The sequence below is a fragment of the Chinchilla lanigera genome, unplaced genomic scaffold, assembly GCF_000276665.1.
Source record: "Chinchilla lanigera isolate Chin_1 unplaced genomic scaffold, ChiLan1.0 scaffold00067, whole genome shotgun sequence".
In the NCBI taxonomy this organism is placed as follows: domain Eukaryota; kingdom Metazoa; phylum Chordata; class Mammalia; order Rodentia; family Chinchillidae; genus Chinchilla; species Chinchilla lanigera.
In genome coordinates, this window is record NW_004955468.1 from 5,456,472 (window position 1) to 5,474,056 (window position 17,585).

General features: G+C 41.7%; 1 protein-coding gene across 3 annotated transcripts in view; it reads right to left on the reverse strand.

Annotated features, from left to right (window-relative positions):
• Positions 1 to 9,622: 9,622 nt before the first annotated feature.
• The window catches only part of Dpy19l3 (dpy-19-like 3 (C. elegans)), a 78,863-nt gene continuing 70,900 nt past the window's right edge, over positions 9,623 to 17,585 (reverse strand). For all 3 annotated transcript variants that reach the window (XM_005400090.2, XM_013522544.1, XM_013522543.1), the window contains 2 exons: positions 15,426 to 15,584; positions 9,623 to 13,454 (listed from right to left, as the gene is read on the reverse strand). In XM_005400090.2, coding sequence (XP_005400147.1) covers positions 13,290 to 13,454; positions 15,426 to 15,584 — 324 coding nt within the window. In that variant the 3' untranslated portion in view covers positions 9,623 to 13,289. The remainder of the gene's footprint in view (positions 13,455 to 15,425; positions 15,585 to 17,585) is intronic.

Genomic DNA, 17,585 nt, shown 5'->3' on the forward strand with positions numbered 1-17,585 from the left:
AAATAAACCTTTCCTTCCTTAATTTTGGGCATCAGGTATTTTGTCCCAGCAATGAGAGAAAAGTAACCAAGACAGTCGGGTACTCAGATCACTAGGGGAACTGCCCTAGGAAGGGCTTAATGTAGCTCCCTCAGAACCTTGATTTGTTCCCCACAAGATGGAGTTGTTATAAAAAGTCATGGGTTCTAAAATGGGTAGGTGCACTAGGAAAGGTGGCTCAAGGAGGTGCCATTGTCGGACCGTGGGGCTATCTGGAATGTAGCTTTGTAGACCTTGGCAGTAGCTGGGTTATTCTAGAAAGAGGAAGAGACCAGTGAGAATGGGGTTAGTCATTTAATACTAATTGAAGTGAAGCAGTGAGGTGGCCAGGGAGGCACAAGAGCAGGGCACACTAATGGCTAAGTGTCTTGAGCTGACATGGTTAATTCATCACTCTTTTCTTTCTGGCTCCTGCGGAAGGTCTATTCCTCCTGTGGTAATTCAGGTTGGGATAGGGGAGATGGAGGTGCAATAACACACAACTCTTACGTCTCAGTGGCATCAACACATGTTTATTTCCTATAACACATGTTGAGTGCAGTTTGGGAGGAATTTCTGCTCTGGATGACATCCTGTGAGATTCTGCACAGTGGAAACAGCTGTACGCCTGTGGACATATTTTTTTGTTTTGCTTTTTTGAGACAGAGTTTCACTATGTGGTCCACACTGGCCTTAAACCAACTATGTTGCCTAAGCTGGCCTCAAACTGGTGACAGTTCCCTTGCCTCAGCCTCCAGAGTGGTGGGATTATAGGCATATGCCAGCATGCCTGGCTCTCCATGGACATATTTTTTGAAACGCAAGTTAGATACTACTACTCTGCTCAAGAATTCCTCTAATGTCTGTCATCTTTCTTTCTTTGTTTCTTTGTTTCTTTCATTTTCTTTTTCTTTCTGCAGTACTGAGGTCTTGCTAAATCACCCAGGTTGGTGTTGAACTTGCATCCTCCTGCCTCAGCCTCCCAGAGTGCTGGGATTTCAAGCCTGTGCCACCATGACTGACTCTAATGTTTTTCTATCACATTTGGGAAACAATTCAGCTTTCTCACTGTGGCAAGGTGATATGAACCTGTCTGTCCTTTTCCTCCTCTCTGTCTTCCCCCAGGCCTTATCTGTGATGCTCACTCATATTAAGCTCCTTCTTGCATTAAGAGCTTTATTGGAACCGTCCAATCCACCCATATCCTTCTTCTTTCCAGTCTGAGATTGGTGGGTTTCTTCTTGTCATTCAAATATTAATCTAAATGTCACCTCAGAGAAGCCTTTCTGAGCTCTTAAAACCAAGTGACTGAACTGGGCATTGTGGTGCACTCTGGGAGGATGAGGCAGGAAGACTGAATTCGAACTCAACTTGGGCAATTAGTGACTTTGTGAGACCTGGTCTCAAAATAAAAAAATAAAAAAAGGCCTGGGGATGCAGCTCGGTGTGGTTCAATCCCAAGAACCACGCATTCCCACAAAACCAAGTGGCACCCCAATCACACGCTACCACAGTGGCTTACTGTAATTCTCTCCAAACATTTGCCATTCTCTTTTCATCGGTCTCCATATACTCCACTAGAACGTCAGCTCAAGGGGAGTATGGAGCTTGCCTGTCACGCACAGTAATGTGTCCCCAGTGCCCACAGGTCTCAGTGTGCTTCATCTGAATGGGCTTAACCATGGGGACATTAAAGCAGCCTTCCCAAAAGGCCTAAGAGAAAGTGAAGTGTGCTTAAGATTTCCCTTGGTGGGTTAGTTTTTCTGTCACTCACAATATGAATCTTTCTACTTGGTTTTCTTGTCTTCAGAGGGCCACTGGAGCCATTTTTATTCAGGGCAACAATAAGGTCTTTTAAATTCATGTTTCTTTTAAATTCAGGTTTCACCCCTGCCTGGAGTAGGGACTCAGTAAGTTCTCCTTGAGTCGCTGAGCCAATGGTGGCATCAGGGGAGGCTGTGTTCCTAGTGTTCGCAGCCCCACAGACTCCTCCTTCAGGCGCTCAAAGATTCTGAACCATTTTCTTCTATTAAGAAAACAAAAATACTGCCCACAAAGGCAGTAAAGTAACTTGAGTGGGGTCCATAAAAGTGGTCATGGCTATCTGTGCTATGCTATTAATTATCAGTAATCCCAAAGTACTTTCCTAACCAGAGAGTGAATCTACTGTGAGATCAGGTGTTGGGTGAAAAATCATTAACAGCAGTAAGTGCTAAGTGAGCACATCTTAAGTAAATAACCCTAATAGCAATAATAAGAGAGATAATTGTTCGCAGGTGTCATTTCCTGGGGAAAAAAATCCACCTTTCCTTGCAAGAGAAAATGCTAATAGTTTCATTAAATTTATGAGCCTTAATTAGCACACTGCTGTTCTAATTACCGTGCTAGTCCTGAAATCATGCTCCTTCACTCTGTCCTTCTTAAGCAGATTCGTACACAATCAGCCACTTCTTCATGAATCTGCACATCTTGGCAGAACCTGCACATTTATCTTCAACAATGGTGATAACTCTTCTAAAATCAATCCACCAGTCTCCCTTAGTCTTTGTCCATGGCTCTTTTTCTCCCCTGCATGTGCGTGTGTGTGTGAACACACACACACACACACACACATACACAGAGGCTTTTTTTCTTTGCAGTGTAATATATACTTCAGGAAAAAGTTGGTTTCCTTATCAGCTGTTCTACTAATCTTCTAAATTATAAATTCTTTATTTTTGTCTTGTTCTTAAGACGTTTACTATGGCAGGAATAGTAAACATGAAATTTCTGAAGGTACTTTGCTTTTTCTTTTTCTTTTTTTTTTTTTTTTTGATTTTCACTATATAGTTCAGCCTGGACTTGAACTCACTATAGAGCCCAGGCTGCTTTTGAACTTGCAAGATCCTCCTGCTCTAGCCTCCCAAGTGCTGGAATGATAGGTGTGCATCCACCATGCCTGGATTAAAGGTGTCTGAGTGTCTGGCTCACATGTAACTTTGTTCTTCATACTTTGCCCTTTAACATTCCAGTTTTGATGACGATGGTGATGATGCTCTCCTGCAACATCCATCCATCATTCTTACCATATGCAAGATATCAGGCCAAGAATACATGCCACACAGTGGGTTGCTCTTGCCCCTGCCGTTGAGAACCAGAAAGGTCCAGAGTCAGCAGAGGAGCAGCTGCTGAATAAGGACTCAGAGAACACGAGAATACAGGCTACGCCCAGAGTCAGAGGTTCAGTTGACTGGGGTCACAAGAGCCATTTGGAAGCTGGAAACCAGGAGGACCTTGCCCAATACCTGGGGAGACTCTCTGGAAGCCATTCTTCCCCTGACTGCACAGGCTGCAGTGGAGGAGCATGTGGAGCTCTGGAGAGGTCTGCACCAAGATTCCTGCTGCCTGTGCTGACGGTTGGGGAGAGGACACTAAGTGGGTGCAGGGTCCCAATGTGCTGGGAGGCTGGAGAGAAAAAGCTACAAAAAAATGGCTTTCACCCCAGATGGCTCACTTGAGATGTTAGTAAGAATTGCCTCCTCAGTATTCTATAGCCGTGATGAGGAGGAGGCCAAGGAGAGAAAACAAAGAGACCGAGATTCTCAGGGCCCCAAGAAGAACTCAATGACTACATTCATCTGCTACCACTGTTAAAAGCCAGGCCACCTCTAGAGGAATTGCCCTAAGAGGCTACCTGGGCCATATCCTGACTGTAAAGGTGACCACTAGAGGTCAGACTGTCCTCTGAAGCAAAGGCCCCAGAGCTCAGACCCATCCTACCAGTTAGTCTAACAGGAATGAGAGGACCCAGGGCATACTCTGCCTTCTCCCTCTGGCCAGACTGTCATCTCCATGGAGGAGCCCCAGGCAATCATGACTATAGAGAAAAAAGAAAACAGCCTGTTGCTAGTCACAGGTGCAAGTCTCTCGGTCCTTCTTTCCAATCCTGGCCTTCCTTCCAGCCGTCATACCTCAGCGAAAGGAGTCACTGGTGAGGAGGTAATCCGCCCTTTTTCACAATGCTTAGGCTGTAACTACTTGTTAGATCTTTCTTGTGTATCTCTGTCTTCCTGAGAAACCACTTTGAAGATACCACCATGTATTACAGCAGCCATTGATATTTTCCTACTAATCTGTCCATAACTCTGTAATGTTTGTATTGTTCCTATGCTATTTTGTAAATGGATGAATGTTTATTACTATGTGTTTCCTACAACAACCATTGAGAATAGTTAATGAATATTCAATTGCAGGTATAGCTCTATTTATTTTCTTTAGAAACCACTTTGAAGATACCAAAGTATAGTACAACAACCATTGATAATAACCTACCACTTTTGTTTGTAACTCACTATTATTTGTCTATTTGTTTTCCTGAGAAACTATCTTGTAGATAACAATATGTAAAACAACAACCATTGATAATTTCCTATCACTTTGCCTGTAATTCGGTAAGCCCCCTATTACTATGCTATCCTTCTTTCACTCTTTAAAATAATAAAAAAAAAGATATTGGGCCAAGAGCTTTAAATATTATCTAATTAAACCTACTCAACAAACCTAGAGGGAGATTATTACATACTCAGTTAACGAAGAAGACACAGAAGCTAAGAATATAAGTAGCACTATGGTTCGAATATGTCCTCTCAAAAGCATGTGTTGGAAACTTAATCTCCACCATGGTAGTGTAATGGGTTAATACTATTCTTCAGTTACTGTAGATTGATCAGGCTTGTAATCTCCCAAACAAGTGTATGGAAAAGGCCTAAATAAAAGAGAGAAGTGATATGATTTTAGGGTTCCAGGAAGTCCAAAACCCTCTAACAGAATTCAAGATTCTCTGGGGGCTAAGACAAAGATCTTCTCTGGGCAGCCTGTATTTATTTAGTTATCAAACAAAAGAGGGGAATACTGAAGAAAGGTGGGAATCTGAGCCTGACTCTTCAAAGACTTTGGGAGTCTGCTCAAGGACTTCTCTATGTAATATATTACGTTAATTTAGGAGAACTATGTTAGCTCCAGGAAGGCCTTCACTATAGGAGTGAGATGCCTGCAGCTACAGTGTTCATCTAGTTAACCAGGGTTGGAGCCAAACGTCCTCAGCAGTGATCTTATCTTTTCTTTCGAGATGTCATAGCTTCACAGGCCACTACAGGCCTCAGCTGGGACCAGTGACTCATAGAGGTTCACCTACTGTAAGTCCACTGCCCATCTCCAGACAAAGGGGCCTAGGCCTCCGACAGACTCACAAGTAAACATGGAAAGCCAATTGGTTAATTTAAATCCTGCTCAGAGCTGCTTCATAGTGGTCTGCGTCACTCACTAGTGCTAAGAGGTGGGACCTTTAAGAGCTGACTGGGCCTTCAGGGCTCTGCCCTCATGAATGGCTTAACAGCACTCTCATGGGAAAAGGTTCCTTATAGAAGGACAAATTCAGCCCCATTTCCTTTTCCCTTGCCTTCTCTTTGCCCTTTGTCCATGTGAGCCCTTCTGTGATGTTTTATGATGCAGTAAGAGGGCCTCCCCAGATGCTGGCAACTTGACCTTGATATTCCAGCCTCCAGAACTAAGAGGAAATACAACTTCTGCTCATGAGAAATTACCTAGCTGTGGGTGTTGTGGTAGTAGCACAAAATAGACTAAGACCAGTTGCTTGCTCAAAGTCCTGAAAGTCCATCTTTTTCTTTCCCTGTGGAACTTCAGTTACACTTACAGGATAAAATAGAATGTTCTAGAAGATGTTTCATGCTCTTTCATTTTTTTTAAATCTTTTTTTAGTATGCATATTTTCTTTTAAACTATTGTCGTCTATTGATTTTCTCTTCAGCTATGTCTAATTTGCTCTTTAACTCAATAATGAGCACTTAATTTATTGTACTTTTCAGTTCTACTATTCCCATTTTGTTCTTTTTAAAAGTTTTTCAGTTCTTTTACCTAAATTCTCCATCTTGCCATTTAATTTCTTGAATATAACACACATAGCCACTATATATGAAAATCTGCTTTAAGACTTCAATATCTTCTATTTGTTATGGTTTCCCTTCTAATTCAACTGATTCAATATTTTAAAAAATTTCGCCTACTTATTTTTGATTGAGTGCTAGAGGTATGCATAAAAACTGTCAAGAAAATTGGAGGCTATGGATAAAACTATCATCCTTCATAGTTGCTATGGTTTGGATCTGAACTATCCCCAAAGGCCCAGGTGGTAAAGGCTTGCTCTTCAGCCTGTGGTTCCACTGGGAAAACCTAGTGAGAGTTCCTTAGGTCAGCAGAGTTATGTCCTTCAAGAGGATACAGGAACCCTGGCCCTTTCCCTCTTCCTCTCTTTGCTTTTTGACTATCATGAGGTGAACAGGTATCCTCTTTCACATGCTCCTGTCATGGTGTTCTGTACCATCATGATCCACATCAACAGGGCTATGTGGTCATGGACCAAAACCTCTGAGACCAAGAGCCAAAAATTATCTTTCCTCATAAGTTGATTATCTCAGGTATTTTGCCATGGTCATGGAAAACTAACACCATAGCAAATTTCTATTTGTTTTTGTCTGGAAATGTGAATAACTGTCTCTAATCCCAGGATGAGTTGTAGCTTTTCCAAGATCTCAACTGAGTGGCTGGGAGATATTTGAAGGTCTCTTAGCCCTGGCTGGGCCCTAGTCTCAATGTTTCCTCAGCACTGCTAACCTCTGATCTGTCTAGCTTTCTGCCACTTTCTGGATGTTCTCTACCAAGCCATGTTGTGTAGGTGAGGGCCATGGGTCCAATGGGAAATTCTCAGGTTTTCTTTATCGTAATTGCCTCCTTTCTAGTGCCACCTCCCTTCAACCCCAACCAAATCCTGCTTTGGCAGCCATGAATGCCAATCTGTTTCTTCTTGTAAGGCTGCCATACTCTGCCTGGCTTTCGTTTTTCTGTGTCACACTTTGGAAAAGACTCAAAAGGAGAAAGTGAGGGTGAAATTAGGACTCACCTTGTGAGCTTTTCTTTTCTGACATTTTATAACCCTGTTAGTTGCTGCCAAATATTCAGTTATTCTTTTAAACTACCTGTGGTAGGAAGAGTTCTAAATCCCTCTGAGGCCCCCCATGAACATGCCCTATATAATGCCCTTCTCTTGAGTGAGGGTGGGGCCTGTGGACATGATGGATATTTCTTTTACGATCTGGTTATGCTAAAAGATGAAGGGATTTTACAGGTACAATTCAGGATCCCAGATCATTTGATTTTGAGTTAATAAAATAGGAGCTTATATGAGGGGGTTCTGACTTAGATGAGTGCCCTTAGCAGATGAATTGCACCTTCCCTGGAGCTGCTTCCTGTTGGCTGTCAAGAGGCACATCTTCTGCCTCTGGACAGAGGTGGCCTCAAGGCCCAGTGGCCTCCCCAGTCTCCAGAAGAGAATGTAGCCCCAGCTGACACCTCGACTTCAGCTTTGTGAAACCCAGAAGGAAACCCAAGGGGACCCAGTTGCTCCGTGTTCAGACTCCTGACCCAGGAAACGCTGAGATAAATGTGTGTTGCTGGAAGCTACAAAGCTCGTGATGCTTTGTTATGCCACACTATTGGGTTGAGTTGTGTTAAATCGGACTAACTTCCTCAAACAAACTTGGTTTCTCTATTACTCAATGGCTGAGGAAAGTTCACTAAACTTGGCCCGCCCCCCTCTCTTCCTGTGTCTCTGGAGAGCAGACTTAGGGCCTCCCCACGCTTGGTAAGCACTGTACCACTGCTCTACACCCCACAGCCAACTCTTCTCCTGAAAGATTTCCACTGTGCACCTTCTTGTCCAAATGTCCTCTGTGACCTTTCAACCCTTTGCCAGGTATTCTAGAGTTTTATCTACTCAAGTTATCAACTTCTTTGTGGGTTATCTGGCAATTTCTATTTTTTTTTTTTTTTTTTCCAGTACCGGGAAATGAACTCATGACCTTGCGCTTGCCAGGCAGGCACTGTACTGCTGAGCTAAATTCCCAGCCCCTTCTATTTTGTTTGGAAATCAGCTATTTTTTTAAGGTTTTATATTTTTTTCCACAGGATTGCATACATTATTCTCATGTCATTATACCATCCCAAACTCTGGGATTATGTCTTCTTTCATATTCCCAATAGTGGATAGTTTTGTTATTTTCTGTTAGGTTTAGCAGATTATCTATTTCATTGGTTTTTTTTTTTTTTTAAAGAACTGGAGTTTCATTTATACTTTCTGTTGTTTCTGATTGATTTCAGATTTTACCTTCTAAATCTTTGTAGTTTCCTGGTCTCTACAGTTGGTTCTAGTTTTTTTCTTTTCATTTTGAAAAAGTCCAAAGTAGTTTAAACTATATCACTCTTGGCCAATCTTATTTCATCTAGATGCCCGGCAGGATTATTTTGATGCAAATCCTGGATATGTAATCTTTTTCTTGTAAATATCTCAGTATCTATTTTAAAAAGGGTTTAAAAATACAATGCTGGGTATGGTAATGTTCATCTATAATCCTAGCACTTGGAAGCTGAGGCAGGAAGATCGCCATGAGTTTGAGGCCAGCCTGGACTACATAGTGAATTCCAGGGCCAACATGAACTACATGATACTTTGTTGCAAAAAAGCCAAAAAAAGTATATATTGTACCTGAAAAATATAAAAATAGTTCCTTAACATCATCAGGTGTAGGTGGTTCTATTAGGGTTAAGCCTGGGGTCAAGGCCGAGTCAATCTCAGACTGCCATCCTTCTGAAATCTCTGCTCACTCTATGGCACCATTTCTCAGCTGTGGCTCTAATTCATAATAAGAAATACATTTTGTACGTGCACAGTACATTAATACCTACATCCATAGCTGAAACAAACACTGCCCTGAACAACACATTTACCACATGGACTCATCTTACCTTCCTGCCTTTTAAGTGTTGGCTGCAATCCACTAAATTGATTTCCCATTACACTGTTAGTTATATTATCTGCATTTTGAAAATAACCCTGTAAAGCAAGCTTCTAAATATTAAATTAACTGAAAAGTTCATGAGATGAGTTTTAGATACCTTTTCTGAAGAGAGGAGCAGAGAAAAAGCCTTTTATCCGCTAAGTGACTGGGGTTCAAGCCAAACTATTACAAATTCAGGCCATTCAGAGCTGCACTTAACTGTATCATTTATGATTCTTCCCGTGTTAGAACCCACTCATCTGTACAGATATTTGAGATCCCACTGCCAGTTTTTTCTATTTATCTTTCTGGTCACTTCTGCCTGAAATTTCAACTTCTATTTTGAACACCAAAGATTCAAATGAAATCAATCAGTAGTTATGAAAAATTCACATGAAGAAGTGAACTCCTTCAACATTGTAAGTACAATGAAGACCTTGCCACATCCTTTTGTAGTGATCACCCTATTCTGCACATATTTACTGCATTTCAACAAGTAGATTCCTCCCAGAATTCAGGATGCTGAGGCAGGAGGATTGCCATGACTTCAAGGTCAGCCTGGGCTACATAGTGAGTTCAAATACAGATCCTACTACATAGTCTCAACCCCTCCTTCCCATTGAAGTAGGTTCCTTCGTTTTGACCTTCAAACAAATGGAAGACACTCATTTTGTGTAATCTAAAAGAGCTTTATTTAGTATATAATCTCCATACAATTCAGTACAACAAATTATAAAAGCTCTTTGTAAGATTTTACCCACAAGATTTTAAAAACAGAACCTTAACTGCCACAAGAAAGTGAGCCACTCTCTTCATCTTAAAAGCTTTTTACCCATGAGCAAACAATCACTCTCTCCTAGGCTAAAAGGCTGTCATGTATAAAATATTTGGGAGCACGTTAACCAAGATACATGATCTGAGAAAAGTCTGATATCTTCCTATTAATGCCAAGGTCTGGGTTCAATTTTTTTAAATTAAATATTTCAGTGTTACTTCCACTAAATTTTGATCAAGGATAAACCAAAGTTTTGACATCATAGTCATGTGGAGTTGGTATACTCATTTTTATTTTTAGTTAATTGTGAAATAAAGATGCAGACCAGATGATATACATGGTCCTTGTCCCTAGCAGCACCTACCTAACACACACACACACACACACACACACACACACACATACACACACACACGAATTTCTTAGACAGAACTGGACTCACACAGGTCAGGAAAATCATCTTTAAAGAGACAGCAGCTGGCCTAGATCATCCTTTACTAACTAACCTCCTAATACATCTGAAATGAATTACTATTCTGTAAAAGCCTATAGTAAAAGTGATGGGGATCTTTCTGAGTAGAATTTCTACTAGTCAATTGTGTTTATTATAGGTAGTTGGTCATTTAATTAAGTAGGTTAAAACAGGAGAGCATAATATATGTATTATCTTCTTCCCTGATGCTGCACATGGGACCCAGGGCCTCACACGTTAGGCGAGTGTTCTACCACTGAGCTATACCTCTAGCCCTTCATTTTCTAATATTTTGCTGTGAAGCCAAGGCCTTTCCTCTGCATAACAATCCAGCGATTGCAGTTCTACTTCCTGCATAAATCACACCAACAACGTGATTCGGGTACACTTTAATACGTTTCTGTTGGTTTAGGCATTTTGAAGGTGGAATGAATACCTGGACGAATTTCCTTGGTTTTTATGTTTTCCCCAATATTTTAAAAAATTTTTAAATCGTGATGAATTGAAAAGCAATTTTATTAGCCATTCAGCATTTATGTAATCTTACCAAGGCATTCAAGTTCATTTTTGTAGAAACAACTCTTGTACTTTATACCTACATCTCCTAGGTTTGCACACAGCTGCCTGAGCTGCGCACTCACAGTAAGGACTTGCGGGGGGCGAGGGGGGAACTCTGGGAGCAGCATCCAGTGCAAATGGGGAGCAAGAGCCCTGGGAGGGCACAAGCAGCCTGGCTATGCCCTCCGCCTGCTGTGTGGGGCTCGGCAGGCAGCCCACGGGAAGGGGGGGACTTCAGTACTCTGGGGAGTCACAAGTGGAACCAATTATAAGCACTCCTACTGTACTTACGGGGTTCTTTTGACCGCCAAGCCAGGAGCAAAATCAGAGGGTGTTTCTGTCCAGAAAAAGTGAGCTCTAATTTGAGGTTATCACCAAACACGGAGCAGCCCCCAAGGCTTGTGGGTTGGGGAGTTCGGGCCACAGGGCTCTTGCTTTGCCTTGCAGAGAGGCTGGCAGCCACAGCCAGGCCAGATGCTCTCCCCGTTTCCTCCCGTGCGCTGCAACAACAAGGTCATGGACAAGAAGCCTGACAGGTGCTAAAAATAGCTAACAGAAGGGAAACCGCATCATCAGGAAATAAAAACTTCTACTGTGCATGGTCACAGTGTGTTGGAAAGTGTCTATATGGATTCCGTCTTGCAATTTTTTTTTGGCACTTTATATTTTTCACTAAAGACTGAACACTACATGTTTTGGCAACAGTGTCACTATGAAAAGAATTAGGGTGTGCCAGCAACGTGGCGAGGGTGGGCATACAAATTTAAGTACATACTCCTTGTACAGTGAGACTCCAAATACTTAAGACTAATACACACAGGAATATTTAAAATAAACGTAAACAGGCCTGAAAAAGTAACAGAGTTTGTAAAAAACAAGACCACATAGTGTCAACATATTGTACCTTACATGTGCTTGGTTTCAATTAAAGTAAGGCACCGCCAAAGGATGTACTGACCCATGCTGTCAGCTACAACAGGCATGCATCATTACTGGCTTAATTAAAGTTTTAGTACTGATTAAAATGTTTTATTATTGTATTATCCTAAACTGCAGTGGTCTCCAACCTTATTAAGGAATACAGGAAAGATATAATTCAGGAGTTTCAGTTGCATAATTTAATAACCCAGCTATTGCCAATTTTTTATTTAAATAAGTTTTGGTAAAAGCCAAGTATCCTATGTCCAACAAGACACTGCAAAAATGTTTCTGAACGCTGCTTAATAACTAGTAGCTGAATACTAAACCCTGTGAACATGTGACATTATCCATCTTGATGCTGCTGGCAATTTACTTCAATACAACTGCAAGGAGAAACATTTAAATCATTTCCAACCGGCAAGAACAGAGGGGAAAGTTAATTTCATTAGCCAGCTTGATTTAATTAAATGGACAATATGCTTTTATCAGCAACTTTTACATGTCCCTAATTATTAGAAATGAATTATAAAAGCAATTATCAAAAATTTTGAGCAGGTATGTATAATCTTCTCTGTTGTTACAAATAAACATGACTTAGAGGCACTTGGTTACCTTTTAGTGTGGAAAAGAATGACATTACCAGGGCCCACGGTGTAAGATTGGAGACCACAAGTCAACTTGGTATGAAAATGCCGTCTGCCAAAAATACTGCACTAGCGAACTAGTCAAGATACCATGTTTAAAAAATATTGAGAATTTGCAAGGTTCTAGGCTGTAAAAAATACAAAGGCTAAAAACACAAAAAGTTTACAAAATTTTGCAAACCCAGTAAATTGAAATGAGTAGGAAATGAAGCAAACTATTTTACTTGCAGGAGAGATTAGAGTATCAGTAGTTTTTTTTTTTTTTTAAATAATAAGACTAAAAAGTAATGAATTCTACTTGCCTAAATAGACTTCTGAGAACTCAGCGACACAGAACTGGTAACACTTTTTCTGTGCCCAGCATTAAAACACTGTTTTAATGTATGACACAGACTACTAGATATATAATGTCTCAGACAGAGTACAACATGATGTTTAAAATACATACAAAGACCTAACATGATTTTTTGTTGTTCATGTTAAAACCAGGAAAATTTGAAAACATTATAAAATTGTAAGATGAAAAAGGACAACAAAGAACTTTTAAAAAACCACCGACTGAGAAAAAAAAACAAAACCACCAACTGGTCTTCACCAGTGAAATAACATTAAATAATTTAACTATACATCCTCTCCTTTCCACTCAGAGCTCTTATAAGTTAACTGAAAATGGAAAGTATTTCTGATCCTGATTGGGCTCTCTTTGTCAGCATGGTATGCAGCTGTCCAGGCATCCTGGAACACACACCATTCTACCCAAGAGCCAAATGCTAGGTGAGTCTTAGGAAGTTGTGAACATTTAGTTAATGAACATTAGAAGATATGAAACATAAAGACAAGACAAAAAAAGACTTCAGCTTTTGGAAGATGATGACACTTGTGTAAACAGCTGCAGGATGTCTGCATGTCACAGCTTTTGGGTACTGGTGACCCATTCACCCTGGGAACATCAGCTACCAACTCCCCTTACGATACAGTCTCACTGTATCCAGAATGGAGAAGGGCCGGAATGTCTACTGCTTGTTCCTGGACAGCTTGTAGACATGAAAGGTCTTGTTTTGAAACACCCTGGTAAAGTGTGCCATGTAGGGAGGCAGGTTTCTTTTGATCTCTTCACAGAAGCGAGGGTGGTCTGCAGGCTTCAAATCAGGATCATTCTCTCCTGGGCCATCCATCATCTAAACCCAAAACAAACTCACATTCAATTTGGGGTAAAACACACTTGTAAGATAAAAAAAACAGTGAATATTGAAATAAAAAATACAGTAAAAGACACACTGTCCTGAGCAACTACTTTGAAGATAACAATATGTAATACAACAACCACTGCTAATTTCCTATCATCTTGTTTTGAAATTCTGTACTGTTTTTGTGTTGTTTTGTTTTTGTCCTTGTCTCTTTACACTATAATTTAAAAAAAGATGCACTGTCAAGAATGGTGAGTGTGTTTGAAAAGGAGGGAGTACTTTGAAGGGGATGAGTGGTAACGTATCTTTTACTGTAATAGTTTCTTTTTGAATTTAAATATTCACTGCAGGTTTCCACAATCAATCAGCTATGGAAATTTCTGTCAAATAAAAATTTTACAAAAAAAATAAAAACAAAACTTTACACTGTGTCCTTATCCACCTTATCTACCAGATCTGGCACCGTATGACTTCTGACTCTTCTCCAAAGTGAAAGTGACTATGAAAACTGCCCATTTTGTGTGCATTCCATCACTGAGGCAGCCACAGCGGTGCAACTAAAGACACTCACGAAAAAGAACTTCCAGAACTGCTTCAGAAGGTGGTAACAATGATGGGATAACTGTGTTGGAAGCAAGGGGGAGTACCCTGAAAAGGATTAATGGCAATGTATCTTTTACTGTAATGAATTTAAAAAATAACAAATATTCACCATTTTTATTTACCATACCTGACAGGTATTATGTTTCCTTAAGAATATGTCGGTGAGACTGAATATTACTTCATTGTCAATGGCTACTAAAGATGACTTGGTTCATCCTTCTTTCTCTTCAGAAGTGCAGACCAAGGCCAAGAAGGGAGGCTGAGCATCACACAATGGTCACCATTAACAGCAAAGTCTGAACTAGAACTTGGATCTCCTTGTTCTTAGAAATGTACTACATATTGTCCCTCTCACAAAAACGAAATACAGAGAACTATTCTGACCAGAGAAAGTTTTCCAACTCATCAGATGCATGAGTGAGAAAAAGCCACACACAAAGGAAAATTTAAACGTATCATTAGTCTTTACTGCCTCTGAATTCAAGAAAGTTACTATTATTTTCCTGGGGCAAAAACTTGAATCTTAAATCACTAATTTGTTTTCAGGTTAGGCTAGGCTTGTTATTTCATCCCATCCATTTATATCCAACCTTCAGCTTTCATACCCGCTGTCAGCCCTGGTTCTAAAAGTGGAGATTTCTATTTGAGACCCAGCACAACTTCAAAAACTTTTTCCTTGGAGGGAGAAAGGCAAGATCCATGGCTTGTTTTTCTGCTCTGGAGTGCAAGCTTAGCTGCGGAAGGCTACCTCTGCAGCCGTCGGGGTGGGGGACACAGGACACTGAAGCGGGCAGAGGGAGAAGGAAAGGCAAGCCGACCAGACCCTGCACTTGGGAGGGGGAGCCTGCTGCTGGCAGTTACCCATGGATGAGCCGACGGGAGTCTTGGAGCAGTTTTGTTTTTTGTTTGAATTTTATGCAGGGCCTTACCGTGCCAACCAGCCAAAGACAGAATTGCTGTGTAACTCTGTCTGGGTACCCTAGGGTCCCTCACACCTCACCAGGCCCCTGTGGCAGTCACTGAAGTGCTGTGGCAGGGCTTCTGCACAATGGAAGGGACAGAGGACCTGATTTATGATACCATTCTAATACTGTGCTGCCCACCTATAATCCCAGTACTCTGGGAGGTTGAGACAAGAGGATTCTAAGTTCAAGCCCAGCCTGGGCAGTTTAGTGATTTAGTGAGACTGTCTCAAAATAAAAGGTAAAAAAGGGCTGGGGATATAGTGCCAAGGCCCTGAGTTCTATTGTCAGTAGAGTAAGAAATACCTACGTACACACACACACACAGTAAAAAGATTTCAGGATTGATTGAAATCCCACTCCAGGAGAGTCACGCTATGTAAGGCGACATGCTCACGTGTCCATTGGCGATGTCCAACAGGTCCCGCAGCCGGCAGCCCCGGTGGTGCCTGCGCTCGTAGCAGATACTGTCTTCCAGGATCACGTAGTCAGTGCCAAAGGACTTCAGGAGGGCGTGCACTTCCTCTGGGGACCTCTTTGCATATATCTGATAAACCTTCAGAACGCAATCAAAACAGAGTAAGGCAGCATACCTCTCAGCCACTTGTGAGTTAATCGAGGAATGTGCTATAACCTCCCATGGAGGGGACTCTGAGACCGAAACACACAGGTCCGCCCCCGCCACAACTGCCAAGGCCACTGCTGTAATCACTTATCTTTAGTCCTACGGTGTGTAGGGCAAATTTCCAAAAGAATATTGTAATTATCTAGCTGTAGGAAGGGGGGAGTGAGTCATGTTGAATGCATTTGGGCTCAGACACCAAATGCACTTGGATTAGGAATGTGTCCTTTTGACTTATGAATATATTTATCAGCAGAAGCCAATTCTAACAATACTTCACCAAGGTAAATAATGCAGCTCAGTAAGTAAGACAACAAAGGGACCAAAACAAAAATAGTCCAGTGCCAGTGAGGGTACAGTGTGGGCTCATCCGCTGGTGAGGAAGAGACCCAGCTGCCGCTGCTGGCACAGGTGGGTGTCCCCGGTCCTCAGCTGGACAGCACTTGTCCAGAGGTCACTACCCTGCATATCACTTGATCAGAAGACCCTAACATCCATCACCACTTCCTACCCTTCCCTGAGCAGAAGGACGCTGTGGCGGGCCCTGCATAGTTCCAGCCAGGGTCCCTGTGAACACATGGACTGAGTGTGCTGTGTTCTGGGACCTGGCACTGGGGAAGGCTGTGTGGAAAACGGAGGGCGGGTTAGGAGAAGTGCTTCCTGTGCTGCTCCGATTCCCGGGGATGCATTCCTGACTTCCGGGACTGAGTGGGAGGGCCTAATTCAGTAGCTCAGATGAACTGCTTCCACTGAGAGCACCGTGAGGCTGGTCCCCCAACAGTCAGGCAGAAGGCGCTGACAAAGGCCTTCCAGAAATGAAGGTCACCACTGAAGACCGCATGAAGATCTTCATGATGCCTGTTTCAGGGAGCAGCATCTGTCTCTCTTGGAGAGGGTGGTGTTTTCTGCGGCTCTCCAGCCTAAGAAGTACCTCCTCCCAAACTTGCCACCCTTCTATTGAACCTGGAGCTGTCTGGGACACTCGGGCCAACTGACAAACTCTCATTTTAGCAGGAGTCTAAGTTGAAATGATTTCCATTAAAAAAAAATAGGGTACTCAAGAAATATCACTGAAGTTTGAAACCCTGTGGGTGAGGACTGAGGGTGACAGATGTGCTCCTGCACTGAAGACTGGGGTGCAAGTAGATGTAACTGCACAGAGCATGATGGGACAGGGCCACACTGTGTCCCAGGCGTTTCACAGCCGGGAACTGGTGTACACAGATATCACTGCATTTATAAAGATGCACATACAGGTTTATTATTTGGAGCACTGTATGCATGGGTGCAAAAGGTGGAGTCAGGCTATGTGGTTAAATAAAATATGCTGAATCCACATATAGCACGTATCTTTAAAATGAACAAAGAAGCTACTAATATACTGAGACAGAATGATTCCTAAAATATATTATCAAAAAAGCAAGGTATACTGTTACTTCTTTAGTTAAAAAAAGGCAGAAAAGAATATGAATATATGCGTGTGTATTTGTTTGTAGAAGCATAAAATACCACACGAGGGATAAAGAGGAAACTGGTAACACTAACACTTCCTGGGAGGAGAACTAGTAGCTCGGACACAGGGATGGGAGAGAGACTTTCGCTACATTTCCTTTCCTATGTTATGACCTTGGAAGTATGTGACTATATTACCTATCTAAAAGAACAGGTGGTGTGATAGCACATGCCTGTAATCCCAGCACCTTGCGAGGCTGAGGCAGGAGGATTGCAAGTTCAAGCCCAGCCTGAACAATTCAGCGAGACCCTATCTAAAAAAAAAAAAAGAAGTAGCTCAATGTAAAGGTTCAATGTCCAGTACCAGAAAAACAAAATATAAAAAACTTCCTAACCCAGCAACAAAACTCTCAGAATTAGAAATGGCCCATGAAATGATTTATAAAAATGTTACCATTTCTATTCCTCATCTTTCCCTCTCCA